Source organism: Hoplias malabaricus, chromosome 8 (assembly GCF_029633855.1).
Source record: "Hoplias malabaricus isolate fHopMal1 chromosome 8, fHopMal1.hap1, whole genome shotgun sequence".
Lineage (NCBI taxonomy): Eukaryota > Metazoa > Chordata > Actinopteri > Characiformes > Erythrinidae > Hoplias > Hoplias malabaricus.
In genome coordinates, this window is record NC_089807.1 from 32,629,405 (window position 1) to 32,644,604 (window position 15,200).

General features: G+C 42.6%; 1 protein-coding gene across 2 annotated transcripts in view; it reads right to left on the reverse strand.

Moving 5' to 3' along the window:
* Positions 1 to 15,200, reverse strand: part of LOC136705422 (serine/threonine-protein kinase 32C-like) — a 165,236-nt gene that overhangs the window by 21,438 nt on the left and 128,598 nt on the right. For both annotated transcript variants that reach the window (XM_066678984.1, XM_066678983.1), the window contains one exon: positions 7,313 to 7,486. In XM_066678984.1, coding sequence (XP_066535081.1) covers positions 7,313 to 7,486 — 174 coding nt within the window. The remainder of the gene's footprint in view (positions 1 to 7,312; positions 7,487 to 15,200) is intronic.

A 15,200-nucleotide genomic window follows, 5' to 3' on the forward strand; every position in this document is an offset into this window, starting at 1 on the left:
CTCACCCTCAGACACTCAGACACATCACCTCCCCAAGAGCTAATTAACACAAAGAGACCACACTGCTGGTGTCCAGCCAGAATGATCAGATTAATGCACACCACACTCACATTCACTCACTCTCCATTCTCTCAGCCCCACTGACCATACAACAGAAGCATATTTTTAGAGGTAAAATTACATGGATGGATCAGGCACAGTAGTGCTGCTGGAGTTTTTAAACCCCTCAATGTCACTGCTGGACTGAGCATTGTCCACCGGCCAAATATTTCCAGTCAACAGCATCATGTGGGCTGTGTGTAGTGACCACTGATGAAGGGCTGGAAGATGACCAACACAAACTAAATCAATAGAAAAGCTAATGTCTCTGACTATATATCTACACAGTGGACCAACAAAGTAGGTGTGTCAGACACTGAGTGAACACAGCACAGATGTGTTTAATCCACTTTAATCCACGTTAGTATCATTGCAGCGCTGAAAAAGATCCACAGCCCAAACCATGTCTGCCCTGGGGGGATCCTGTCCATTGAAGAACAGGGTGAAAGGAGGAAATCAATGTATGCAAAAGAACAGATGGACTACAGCTTGTAATTTTAGAATTATAAAGTGCTCCCTTATGGTCAGTGGAGCTGAGAAAAAGATCAGTCCATGTAGAAACAATGAGGTGGCCATAATGTTAAGACTGATCAGTACATACACTCACAAATACATAGGCCAGACAAAGAGTGACCCAAAAGACCCTGATGAGAGCATAACAAGGACACAGCTTCCCTTGGCCAGAGTAGGGTTACTGGGGGCCCACCCTGGAGCCAGGCCTGGGGGAGGGGTTCCTTGGCAAGCACCTGGTGGTCAGACTTTCACACATGGGGTCTGGCTGGGCTCAGCCTGAAGGAGCAACATGGGTCCACTCTCCCATGGGCCCACCACCTGTGGGAGAGGTAGTAATCTGGCTCTGGTGCATTGTGGATTGAATGGCAGCCGAGGGCGGGGGCCCTGGCATTCTGATCCTCGGTTACTGAAACTGGTACGTAACCTCTCTGGTGGGAAAAGAGCCTGAGCTGGTGCATGAGGTTGAGAGGTACCGGCTAGATATAGTTGGACTCACCTCGACACACAGTATGGGCTCTGGAACCAATCTCCTTGAGAGGGGCTGGATACTCTTTCACTCTGGAGTTGCCCAGGGTGAGACGCATAAGTCACATGTACACCTGGCATCAGGATACCCTAGACCGCATTTCGATTACTGACTTTATAATCGTATTATCGGACCTGTGGCCATATGTTCTGGACACTAGGGTGAAGAGAGGTGCTGAGCTGTCAACTGATCACCACCAAGTGGTGAGTTGTGTCAGATGGCGGGTAAGGATGCTGGACAGACCTGGCAGGCCTAAATATGCGTGGAGGGTTTGCTGGGAAATTTTGGCAGAGGAACCTGTCAGAAAGATCTTCAACTCCCACATCCGACAGAGCTTCAACTGCATCCCGGAGGAGGCTGGTGACACTGTGACATATTCTGTGGGGGGTGCTCTGGGAGAATGGGGTTCTGGGCTCTTTGCTACAAGCTACCCAATCCCTGTAAAAACAGAGCTGCAGTCTGGTTCGTATGGCTGGCAGTAAGTCCGACTGGTTTCCAGTCTGAGTTGGACTGCCTGTTGTCACCGGTTCTGTTCGTAAGTTTTATGGATAGAATTTCTCTGTGTAGCCAAGTGGCGGAAGGTGTCCGGTTCGGTGGTCTCAGGATTCCATGTCTGCTTTTTGCGGATGATGTGGTCTTGTTGGCTTCAACGAGCCAGGACCTCCAGCTCTTACTGGACCAATTTGCAGCCGAGTGTAAAGCGGTAGGGATGAGAATCAGCACCTCCAAATCCGAGTACATGGTACTCATTTGGAAAAGGGTGGAGTGCTTTCTCCAGGTTGGAAGTGAGATCCTGCCTCAAGTGGAGGAGTTCAAATACCTCAGGGTCTTGTTCACGAGTGAAAGAAAGATTGAGCAGGAGATTGACAGGAGGATCGGTGCAGCATCAGCAGTAATGCGGACTCTGTAGCGGTCCGTTGTGGTGAAGAGAAAGCTGAGCAGAAAAGCAAAGCTCTCAATTTACTGTTCAATCTACGTCCCAACCCTCACCTATGGTCATGAGTGACCGAAAGAATGAGATTGCGGGTACAAGCGGCTGAAATGAGTTTTCTCCGCAGGGTGTCTGGACTCTCACATAGAGACAGGGTTAGGACATCCGGGAGAGATTCGGAGTGGAGCCGCTGCTCCTCCACGTCGAGAGGAGCCAGTTGAGGTGGTTCGGGCATCTGGTCTGGATGCCTACTTGTATGTCCGACGGGGAGGAGACCCCGGGTAAGACCCAGAACACAAATGTCTCGACTGGCCTGGGAACACCTCAGTATACCCGTGGAGGAGCTGGAAGCAGTGGCTGGGGAGACTGCCTCTTCTGCTTCCCCCACGACCCGGACCCAGATAAGTGGTGGATAATGGATGGATGGATGGATATATTTACATTTACTATTTTAGGCAGATGCTATTATCAAGAGTGACTTGCTTCATATTACAGATTTACACCATTTCAGTGTTAGAAGGCTTGTCTAAAGAGCATTAATATAGCATTGTGTTCCTGTCCAAGTGTGGAATTCAACCCCATTGTATCATGTGGAGAGCCGGGGTTTACCCAGTACACAATACCAACCATTTACATAAGCTACGAGATATTCAGTACTGTAGACAAATATTATATGACCCTGAGCAATATTTTTAAATATCGTACTGTGCAAACATCAAGGGCCACAATGTCTTTTGAAAGCAACCTCGTGGCATTTTCTTCTTTTTTAGTATACTTACTATTTTCTATAATGGCTTCTTGACAGTTACACATCCTCTCGGACCCAAAGTGGAATGGTAGAAACACCAGTGGATGGTGTTTTTGTCTAACCTAAAGTTATATTTTATACCCAGTACAACTTTTTTTAAGCACTCTTGATATTTTGGGGACAGCATGATTGTCCACCAGCTCTTGTCTGTTGTTGGTGATTCCATTTATACAATATTTTGCATCATTTTCTGAACTCCTTTCTAAGTCTTAATTCAAGGGCATGTTGGAGTGTCCTGTGCAGTTTGTGTCCTCTACCCACCCACCCCCTCTCTTTATTGTCAATAATATAAAGCTTTTTATGTCACTAAATCAAAAGGATTTTCCACTACATCAGAAATCAGAAAGCAGAACATTGCCCAAAGCAAAACCATTAAACAAACACACACCCCTAATCCCTTAACTGGGAAAAAAGAAGGCAAATTACCTCTTCTTTATTTCATTCTTTCAGGATTTCTTCTCTTGGGCTAATTTTACCTCCTTGGGCAAAATGACATGGCAGTAGGACTGTTGCTAGGAGACACTTCTTCCCTAGTTGGTGCAACAAAATAATTGGATAGTACAGCTTCTCTCCTGTCAGGAATCCAGGGTGTGGAACTGAACGACATGCAGACACGGCACAACAGATTCCAGAACAGTGTCCAGGCTGCTGCCCAGCCAAGACTCCAGAGAAAACAGGCCACAGAGAAAAAAAATTCTACAGAGAGTAAGATACTTAATCACCGTATTTAATCTGTGGCTATTTTAAACTGGATGACGATAGAGATGGAGTGCTATTGCAAGCAAACGAGACACCGAATACATAAAATAAATAGTTTACATGATTTGTGTGATGTGGCTCATCCATAAATTTTGGTCCAAGATTTTAGCAATGACCTAATGTGCAGAGGCAGCGAAATGTCTCTTTGTGGCTTTGTTTGAAAGGTCATAATGACAGCAGTGGCAGGCTTTGCCTGGGGCTTGAGTCACAGCTCTACATATCAGCGAATCCCCGAGGGTGACGCACACATGGCAAATCACAATGAGTGACAGCTCTGATACAACAGATGCCTCATGCAAACAAAAGTTTAATATTTAATACAACACAAGTTCTTTCCATCTTAAGTGAATACATTATATTTACTCCATGGACAAGTTTGCCTTTTCTTAAAATGTTTGCAAACAAATTTGTTACAATATTAATTTTATCCTTAGTAGGTGTTGTAATATGTCCACATCTGTATCAGAGGAATAATTGGTTCATCAGTTAGTTAAATGGTAATAAGGGAGACTACCTGAAATCACTGAGTGCAAACAGGAACACACCTTTGACACAGGGCATCCCACACACACACACCTATGGACCCTTTTAGAAAAGCCAATACACATTCCAGTTTGGGTTTTTGGACTTTTCAGGAAAACTGTTACACCTGGAGTAAACCCATGCAGACATGAGGAGAACACATCAAACTCCTTACAGACATGCCATGTGAGGCATGGCTTGAACCCACAATTCCAGAACTCTGGAGCTGTACATTAGTGACCCTACTTGTCACACCACCATGCTATTCCTAGAATTAAAACATACATTAATAGTCAAAAAAAAATAGCTGCACCCAGAAATAATTAATTGAGATGAATGAAACTTGTTGGGTTTTACACTGATTTAAGTTTCACACTCAGCCCCACATGACATGATCAAGGACAGGCCTAATCTCTGAACCTGACTGACTATATTTGGTTATCCCATTGTGCGTACTTTTCTTCAGAGGAGAGTTTGAAAGCAATTCAAACATTTGCAAGAGTTAGAGAGGGGTTGCATCTGGTCTTATTGACCTATAGCATGCCATACCGGTCATGTGAATGTTACCATAGCATGCTGTTGTATAGAAGGCGGCACACACCAGATACATGAATGATCTGGGAGATCCACATGAACCACAGACTGGGAAAAATAACAGATAGGCTGACATGTGCAGAATGACCCAACAGCTACAATTGAGGAAATTCAGCGAGCAATGATGCCCTTCATGATTCGTCCTGTTAGTGCCAGCACCATTGGCAGACAGCTGCATGAAGAAGGACTGCATGCTTACATGCTTGACTGTTGCAATGGCTGCCCTTAACACCACATCAGCCTCATCAAAATCTACAGTGGTGTCCTGTCAGACTGTCATATAGTCACTCAGAATTGCAGTGGGTCATTTTCAGTGGAGACAACCCACAAATTCATGTGTGGAGGCACTAAGATCAGCACTAAGATAAATGTTTATTTTTTCAACACTCCACCCCTAATGCAAAATCTGAATGTGCGAGAATGTTCAAGCTGCCTCGGATGGATTATCACATGACATCATTAGGAACTTCTACAACTCCATGTAGAGACGTCTGGTTGTGTAAGCAAACATAGTGGCCTGACACTGAGAGACACTACTACTGTATGTAAAAATATACTCAATAAATATTGCCTCAATAAATCTGAGACTTCCTTGTGTGCACATTTTTTTTTAGACTATAAGTGTATTTTACTTAATGTTCTTTTGTGCCGTTCCAAAGTCTCTGTAGTCATATGATGAACTACACCACCCATAAATAATAATGTATAATAATATAATATAATATACTTTATAGTTACACATTCTGCTTTAAACATTTGAGAGCATTTTGATGAAATGTGTAAAAAAAAACAGTACCTGCAAAGATGGCTCAGACTATACAACTAGTCCACAATAACATTTACTTTTAATTTACTATAAATGTGATGTAACATATTAAAATAAAAGACAACACAGTCGCAATGTTAGGCTTACACTATCTGGGACACTGGCTCATAATATTACTATAAAGTTATAACATTAAATAACTTATAAAGTGTCTAGCATGCATGTATAATCATAAACCCATCCACACAACCTCCCACATGTCCATCTAAAACCCATCTAAGCTCACGGCATCAATTCTAAAGAACACTAACAGCTCTAATTTACAGCAACTTTGCAAAGTCTGCAAATGGCTCATATGAGTGAGTTTAATAGTTGCTCTCAACTGTGGCCCCAGAGGAGACTCTGTTATACCTAAAGCTGAGCCTGGACTTTCAGCTCCACTTTGTACCTTCTCTATGTGATCTTCACTTCACAATAGAAGAGATGGGTGAGAGTAATTACAGTCATAGACATATACTGCATCTTTACAAAATGAAGAGTAAAAAAAAGGGAATAGGACCTCAGCTGGAGTTCAGAATAACATCTCTAATGACGAGTGACACCCACGATAAAATCAGCCGGAACTGAAAATCCAGCAGTGTATAATGCTGTTAATGTATGAAGCTGATGGTTTGATTAGAAGTTGATGAGTCATATAAACTGCTTATTTGTCTCAGGTGTTTGTCTGGGTGTGTATATATAGAAGAGAACTAGTTGGACAGAAGCCACAATAATTGATAAGTAAACCCTGAACAACTTGCACACACCGTTGAACTGATTGCTTAATAATAATATGTTTCATGTGATAACTCAGTAATTTTATATGAGTAACCACGGAGTTATTTCAAATAATGTTCTACTACAACAAATTACAGCTGTTAATTGTATAATACAGTGCAAAGCCATAGTGCTTCATTTATTTAATTCCTATTAAAAAAATTTTCGGGAAATATTTATCAAGCTATTAAATGATCTGTTAGCATAATGCCAAACAAATCAGGACCGAAAAGCCCAGGATTTTACCCAATATGTTAAATAGGTGAACTGTCACATTGTATTAAGAATGACAATTCTTAATACAATGATAAAAAAGAAAAAACAAAACAAACAAACAAAAAAAACAAACAAACAAATTAAATTGAGAATTAATTATTTTCACTAAGATAAATATCATTATCACAATCCCTATCTCATCTTAACCAAAACTCAAATGCACTTTTGGATACAATATTATCCCCAAGAACAGATTTTTTTAAATTGTTTAACATTAGGCCTTTCTAACTTTGCATCATTTTTTAATAGGGGATAATCAACTTGACAACATCACTTGACAAAGTCAGGTTAATACAAATTATATGTCCAACAATCTTTTGTTTATTAATGCTAGTGTTTTTCAAATAAATTATTTTTAATATGATCCTGTTAATGTGGTAATTTAAAGCTATCACAGCTTTACATCCCTCATATTGCTCAATAAAGAATGTTTTGAAATATTTGTTTCAGTAACCTTTTATTGCCTGAACCTGCCAAACAGCTTTTATTTGTATATTTGTACACTTTGTTAAAAATTAAAATTATGTGAACTTTTACATTTGGGTATGGTTGAATACAATTTATGGACAAATATTTGTAGTCCCATGTTCAGTGCTAATTAAATCACTATTAACCCCATAGAATGCAGTTCCACTGCTTCACAGAGTGTCTCATTCTACAATAGTATTGTAATGCAAAGTAAAGCCTTTATAACATACACACCTATGTATGATGTGCTGGCTCTGCAGGTAGTCCAGTGCCAGGGTCATCTCACACAGGTATACTTTGACGGCATCCTCTGTGAACTGGACATTTTGCTGTAGGTGGTAACGCAGGTCTCCTCCAAGTAACAGATCCACTACCATGAACATGTCCTCCTCGTCCTGGAATGAGTACCTGGGACATAGGGGTCAAAGGTCACAGAGCTTAGTTATACCTGGACAGAAATAAACCAATGTGACCAACACAATCACACACTTAGACCGCCATGCACACATGGAGCACATAGGAAGTATTTTCTTTGAAATCAGGAGTTCTTGCAGTTCTCTGTGTGTTTGCTTTTTTCAGCTGTACAGTTGTATGCACCTGTTTGGGCGCCCTTGTCAAATGATACATTTTGTTGATGCATTGCACCTTTTAATCTGCTGAACTGAACAAAATAAATGATGTCACCTGTTTCATTGAATTCAAATATATTAAACACAGAATCCAATTGTGTACTGAAATAATAACAAAAATATTTTTTTTGAGTCAGTCATATTTATACAGAGCCCAGTCATATTTATACATTGTCTGTAACCGCTTATCCAGTTCAGGTTTGCAGTGGGACCGGAGCCTACCCGGAATCACTGGGCGCAAGGCAGAACACATTCTGGAGGGGGTGCCGGTCCTTCACAGGGTGACACACATTCACTCACACACTCACACCTTTGGACACTTTTGAGTCACCAATCCACCAATCCACCTGTTTTTGTACTATGGGAGGAGTAAACAGTAGCATGAAAATGAAACCCACGGGGATACTGAGAGAACACATCAGACTCCTCACAGACAGTCACCCAGTTTGGGAATCAAACCCACAACTTCAGGACCACTACATGTTGCACCACCATTCTGCCCTGTCATATTTATGCACACTCGCAATATAAATGTTCTGTTAAATTTGTTTAAACATATTTTTACTATTTGAATAAATAAATAAATATTGGTCAGTGATGTGCAAACAACTGCATGTGTGTGTTTGTGTACATTTGTGTTGTGCAAGTACATTTAATTTTACTTGCTTTTGTTGTTTTTCCTGTTACATTTATCATCACAAATAACATTAAAAATATTATAAAAGAATATTAATTTTACTCTGGCTGCAATTCTTTAAATTAAAAGTGACTAAATGCTTATGCTCAATTTTCAGTCATTATTAGGTAGACACATATCAAAGCTTTCTCTCCCTCCACTCCCACACAACACATCTCGCAAAGCTTCTTCATCAGTAGCACAAAGTTGCATGCCATTTAATCTCTTAATGTAGAGATACTTTATTTTATAAATTCTTTTAAAACGTTAGACAGTCCAAAAGCATTGATTAATTGCAAGTATATTTGAATATGTGTGACACTTTGTACGGCAAAGTTGTGTGCTGTGCAGTTATGTCCTTAAGCACATTTGTAATTGAAGTTGTAGCCAGGAAAATGTCCCAGTATGATGGTTCCTGTCCTCAAGAAGAAGCAACAAATGGCTACCAATTGCACTGACATCCCACTGAATATAAATTAATGGAGAGGCTGGAACTTAGTCAACTAAAACCATTGTTCAGACCAGGCATAGACGGTGCCACCCAAACTGGGGCAAGGCCCACCCAGTCAGCCAGAGCTAATTCCCTGCATGCAAGTGCATATGCATGGACACTCTGCTTTCTGACTGTTCCGCACATCTCAATAAGAAGGATTCAGAGCTGGAGCGCAAGTGGACATGATTAGGTTTGCCAACCATCCCATAATATATGGAAACATCCCGCATTATAGGGAATCATCCCGTATTTATATATAGTAAAATCCACATGCTGTTTTAAACAGATAGGGGACACTGTTGGTTTTAATTCATATTTTTGACACAGATAGAAGTTCTTACAGCTCTGCTCTTTAGATATAACTTATGTTAGCACTATGTCTTGGAGAAACTACATTTAATTTCTCCCTCAACACATATGTGATGACAATAAAGCTGACTGACTAGAAACAATGTAATTTATACATAAAAATAACATTAGATAATTTCATATTAAATTAACAATTCTCACATTCCCTCATTTGAATTCATAAAGTCGGTGACCATAAATATGACAGGAGTGCAAGGCATTCACGCAGGAGAGCACTCAAATAATGGTGCCCACCAACATTATCCCACTCAAAGGTCAATTTCTGGCTATGCCACTGGTCCAGTACAGCCCTGGACAGGGCCTGAGTGCAAGTAAACAAACAATACTACTGCTGATATCTAAAGACAGTATTATAAATCTCCATCCATCCATCCATCCATCCATCCATTATCCACATCTTATCTGGGTCTGGGTCACGGGGGAAGCAATCCGAGTAAAGAAACCCAGACCTCCCTCTCCCCAGCCACTGCTTCCAGCTCCTCCGGGGGTATAGCAAGGCATTCCCAGCCCAGTCGAGACACGTAGTCTCTCCAGCGTGATCTGGGTCTTCCTCCTTCCTATTGGACATGCCCGGAACACCTCACCAGGAAGGCATCCAGGAGGCATCCGGACCAGATGCCCTAATCACTTCAACTGGCTTCTCTCGACATGTAGGAGCAGCGACTCCTCTCCGAGTCTCTCCCAAATGTCCGAGCTCCTAACCCTGTCTCTCAGGGAGAGTCCAGACACCCAGCTGAGAAAACTCATTTCAGCTGCTTTTACCTGTGATCTCATTCTTTTGGTCACTACCCAAAGCTCATGACCATAGGTGAGGGTTGGGACGTAGATTGAAATGTAAATTGAGAGCTTTGCTTTTCTGCTCAGCTCTCTCTGTACCACAACATTACTGCAGACGCTACACCAATCCGTCTGTAAATCTCCTGCTTCATCTTTCCCTTATTTGTGAACAAGACCCAAGGTATTTGAACTCCTCCACTTGAGGCAGGATCTCACCTCCAACATGGAGAGAGCACTCCACTCTTTTCCAACTGAGTACCATGGTCTTAGATTTGGAGGTGCTGATTCTCATCCCTACCACTTCACACTCGGCTGCAAACTGGTCCGAGTTTGCAGCCAACTGGAGGTACCGGCTCGATGAAGCCAACAAGACCACATCATCCGCAAAAAGCAGACCTAGGATCCAGACACTACCGAACTGGACACCTTCCACCACTTGGCTACGCCGAGAAATTCTGTCCATAAAAATTATGAACAGAACCGGTGACGACAGGCAGCCTTGACCAAGTCCAGCTGGAAACCAGTAGGACTTACTGCCAACCATATGAACCAGACTCCTGCTCTGTTTATATAGGGACTGGATAGCTTGTAGCAAAGAGCCCAGTATCACATACTCCCAAAGCACCCCCCCAGAATATCCCGAGGGACACGGTCGAATGCCTTCTCCAGATCCACAAAACACATGTAGACATGTAGGTTCAACTATCAGTCAGACTCTCTTCTCCAGTACCCCCACATAAACCTTACATGCGAGGCTGAGGAGTGTGAACCCCCTATAGTTGGAACACACCCTCCAATCCTCCTTCTTAAAAAGAGGAACCACTACCCCAGTCTGCCAGTCTAGAGGCACTGCCCCCGATGTCCATGTGATGTTGCAAAGACGTGTCAGGCAGGACAGTCCCACAACATCCAGAGCCTTGAGAAACCTCATCCTCCCCCGGGGCCCTGTCACCAAGGAGTTTTCCTACTGCCTCAGCCACCTCAGCCCCAGTGATAGATAAGCCCTTTCCGGGATCCCCAAACTCTAGTTCCTCTGTGGAGGACGTGCTGGTGGGATTGAGCAGATCCTCAAAATATTCCTTCCACCACCTAATGATGTCCCCACCCCCACCATATATGGTGTTGGTGGAAAACAGCTTCCTGAGTTGCCTGATGGTTTGTCAGAATCTTCTCGGAGCCGACTGAAAGCCGTTTTCCATGTCGTCACCGAATTCCTCCCACACCAGAGGTTTTGCCTTAGCGACAGCCAAAGCAGCAAGCCGCTTGGCTCTTCAGTACCCATCAGCTGCCTCCGGAGTCCCTTAAGCCAACCAGGCTCGATAGGACTCTTTGTTCAGCTTGACAGCCTCCCTTATCTGGGGTGTCCACCACCAAGTGTGGGGATTGCCACCACGACAGGCACAGAAAACATTGTAGCCACAGCTCTGTTCAGCCGCCTCAACAATGAAGGACCAGAACATGGCCCATTCAGACTCAATGTCATCGGTGTCCCCTGGGATGCAGTCGAAGCTCTGCCGGATGTGGAAGTTCAAGATCTTTCTGACAGGTTCCTTTGTCAAACTTTCCCAGCAAACCCTCAACACACGTTTAGGCCTGCCAGGTCTGTCTGGCATCCTTACCCACCATCTGATCTAACTCACCACTAGATGGTTATCAGTCGACAGCTCAGCACCTCTCTTCACCCGAGTGTCCAGAACATATGGCCGCAGGTCCGATGATACATATAAAGTCAGTAATCGAAATGCGGCCTATGGTATCCTGGTGCAAGGTGCACTTGTGGGCACTATGATGGGCACAGAAATCCAATAACTGAACAAAACTCTCGGGTTCAGATCAACAGGGCCGTTCCTCCCAATCACGCCCCTCCAAGTCTCACTGTCATTGCCCACGTGAGCGTTGAAGTCCCCCAGCAGAACAATGGAGTCCCCAGAATGAGTGCTCTCCAGCATCCCCTCTAGAGTCCCCAAGAAGGCCAGGTACTCTGAACTGCTGTTCAGTGCATAAGCACAAACAACCATCAGAGCCCTTTCCCCAAACTGAAGGTGCAGGGAAATTACCCTCTCGTCCATTGGGGTACTGGCGCTTACGCCTCTCACCCTGGGCAACTCCAGTGTGAAAGGGCATCCAGTCCCTCTCAAGAAGATTGGTTACAGAGCATATACTGTGTGTCGAGGTGAGCCCAACTATATCTAGCTTGTACCTCTCAACCTTGCGTACCATCTCAGGCTCTTTTCCCACCAGAGATGTTACATTCCATGTTCCAAGAGCCAGTTTCAGTAACCAAGGATCAGAACACAAGAGTCCCCGCCCTCGGCTGCCACCCAATCCACAATGAACCAGACCCAGATTACTTTCTCTCCCACAGGTGGTGGGCCCATTGGAGAGTGGACTCATGTTGCTCTTTGGGCTGAGCCTGGCCGGACCCCATGAGTAAAAGTCCAACCACCAGGCACTCGCCGAGTAGCCCCTCCCCCAGGCCAGGCTCCAGGGTGGGGCCCTGGTAACCCTACTCTGGGCAAGGGATGCTGTGTCCCTGTTACATTACAAATAGTGTTATTAAAATTTTACTGCTCCAGACATATTGAGGCAGAGAGCTGGATCATTTTGCAAGCAGTGCAACAAGCATTCAGCGGTGTGCATCTTGATTAAAGCCTAGATTTGTTTATCCTGTGCGAGCAGACTGTCATCACTCATTGCTGGTGCATTTCTTTTAACAGAGGGAGGTGCCTCTGTGGATCTTCTCTCATATGAAGTATATTTATTTTTCTCCTACATGTCAGGAAGACAGAACATTAGCCCACTGATCTCTCTCAAGGCATATCTCTGGATATGTGGCCTTTTCCTCATTCACTACATCATCTGTCTGTGTGAAACTGTGAGTGGGTGGGTTGTGGGGTATATTCCTTCTGGGCTAATCCAGAGCTCATTTCCTGTTAGGAAAGATTTGAGGTTCTGAAAAAATGAGGAGGCAATCACCACATCTATAATACACATCAACTACTCACAACCAGCAGCCATCACATCAATGACCTCCTCAAATACATCAGCCACACACAGCCAGCCCCTATCAAAATACTGACCATCACAGCCCACATCACCGCTCTTCTATCAAAGCAGCGGCCTAAGAAATGAGACAATAGCAGATAACAGCTGATAACAGGGAACCTGACGAGGGAGGTGGAATTAAATGAAATAAATAGGAACAAGAAGGACTTTCCACCCAATTTTAAAAATCAGCAATACAAATTTGGAAATCATTATCTCAGGGTCTGCTGCAATGTCCCTATTCCTAGTGTTAGTAAGAGAGCTATCTCACTGGTTCTCAAGCCTGTCCTCATGTTATAGAATGCAATTCTAGTTATAGAATTAGATTTGTGTCAAAAGTATTGTAATTTTAATTGTAAATTTCAACAGCCCTTCCTGTTCAGCCAGTAGCAGAACCCTGCCATCTATACAGTGCATTCCAAACAGCAAGAGCTTGATTTCTTTTATAATTCATGATTCTACTGTTTTCAATGCATAATATATTATTGCTGTACTACACATTATATGGTAAACTACAGTTGATATTTGTGTGCAGTTATTTGTAATGTAGAACTATCTATGGCAGTGAACACAGCCACAATAATGCACTAGGAGCAGTTGGGATATAAGTGCCTTTCTCAAGGGCACATCAGCCATGGATTTTGAGGGAAGAGAGAGTACTGTTCCTTCATTCCCACCAATACCACTAATTTTCCTGCCAGTTGTGGGAATCGGACCAGTGACTTAGGCCAGAGCTTATTTAGAAATTTAAGCTAGTTGACTAAGCTTATCAAGTTATGGTAATTTTGTAGAGCTAAAAATACAATCTGAACACAAATCAATAGAAAATTATAAGTGGTTGTCAACTTCTCTGAGATAAGTGCATGCTTAATTGAGTTTTGATTTGTCATTTAGTGTCAGGTTTATATCTCAACCTCTGCTAAGAGGAGTATAATTGAAAGCACTGTGTGAATGGGTAAAATATACTTGTTTGGAAAATAAGTCCTATTTTTGCATTTTATGTAATTTCTTTTTAATTTTCAATTTTTTTCCATACTTGATAACTGAAAGTTAATTTCCATACTTTTGAAACAAATCTATTTCCATATAGCCCTGAGGTACCGAATGGTGTGCTATCACCCCATATAATGAAATTTCACTGCTCCACAGCACAAAACTGGTGGGCTATAGACCCTTCTACTGTAGATGTGGAAGCACAGATTGCAGAACAAAGGTCATCATTTCCAGTCCTGAAGGGTGGTGAGGGTGATTTCCTGGATCTGAAACAGCAATTATTCTTGGCTATTAACTCCATGAGGCCACGATAAAGGAAATCATCACACTGTGATTGAAACTCCACTTTCAATCTCCAGAACTGAAACAGATTACCCCTGGGCTACAGGCTGGACTTATATGATGACCCTATAAGATAGGTGGATATCAAAAATAGCCAGTGGGATATCAAAAATAGCCAGTGAGTGGTAGCCCATGGCAGGTGTCTCTAATTAAAAAAAAAAAAAAAGACAGTGAGTGTAATTACAGGATTTGGTGGCTAGATGACTAAAATCCAAGCTCTTAATTCTGTGTGATCTAATTAAAGGATGCTGGTCCCATGTGACAGTCTGATCTCTCACCTTAGACTCTCCTCATTAGCTAGTCACGTTTCAGCATGGATCACATGACCGAAGCAAGGGGATGAGAACTGCAATACCTTCACCCACTCTATTCTTTAGACTGCAGGATTTTCCTTTGAATTTAATTATAGTTATGAAAATTATAAGTCAAATCTGTAGTTGCATCCAGTAGTAGAATCACTGTTGTATGTGCATATTACAAGTGCTGTATGGACACCTGCTAATCCAGGATCTAGAAAAAAATAGGTAGTTAGTCTCCTTCCACAACTGTAACAGCCTCTTCTCTTCAACTCTTACCCTAGAGAATTTGATTGCATTAAGCCACAAGTTTATTAGTGAGATCAGCTACAGATGCTTGATGATTACTTTTGGATCACAAACACCACCCCAACGAGTACAACTTTTTTGCACATAAACAGAAGCAAATTTTAAACATAGTTTTCTGTCTCAGCTCTCTGAAATCATGGGAAGATGCTGGAAGAGGAAGAATAATTGTAAATTACTGTAAACCCTGCAAATA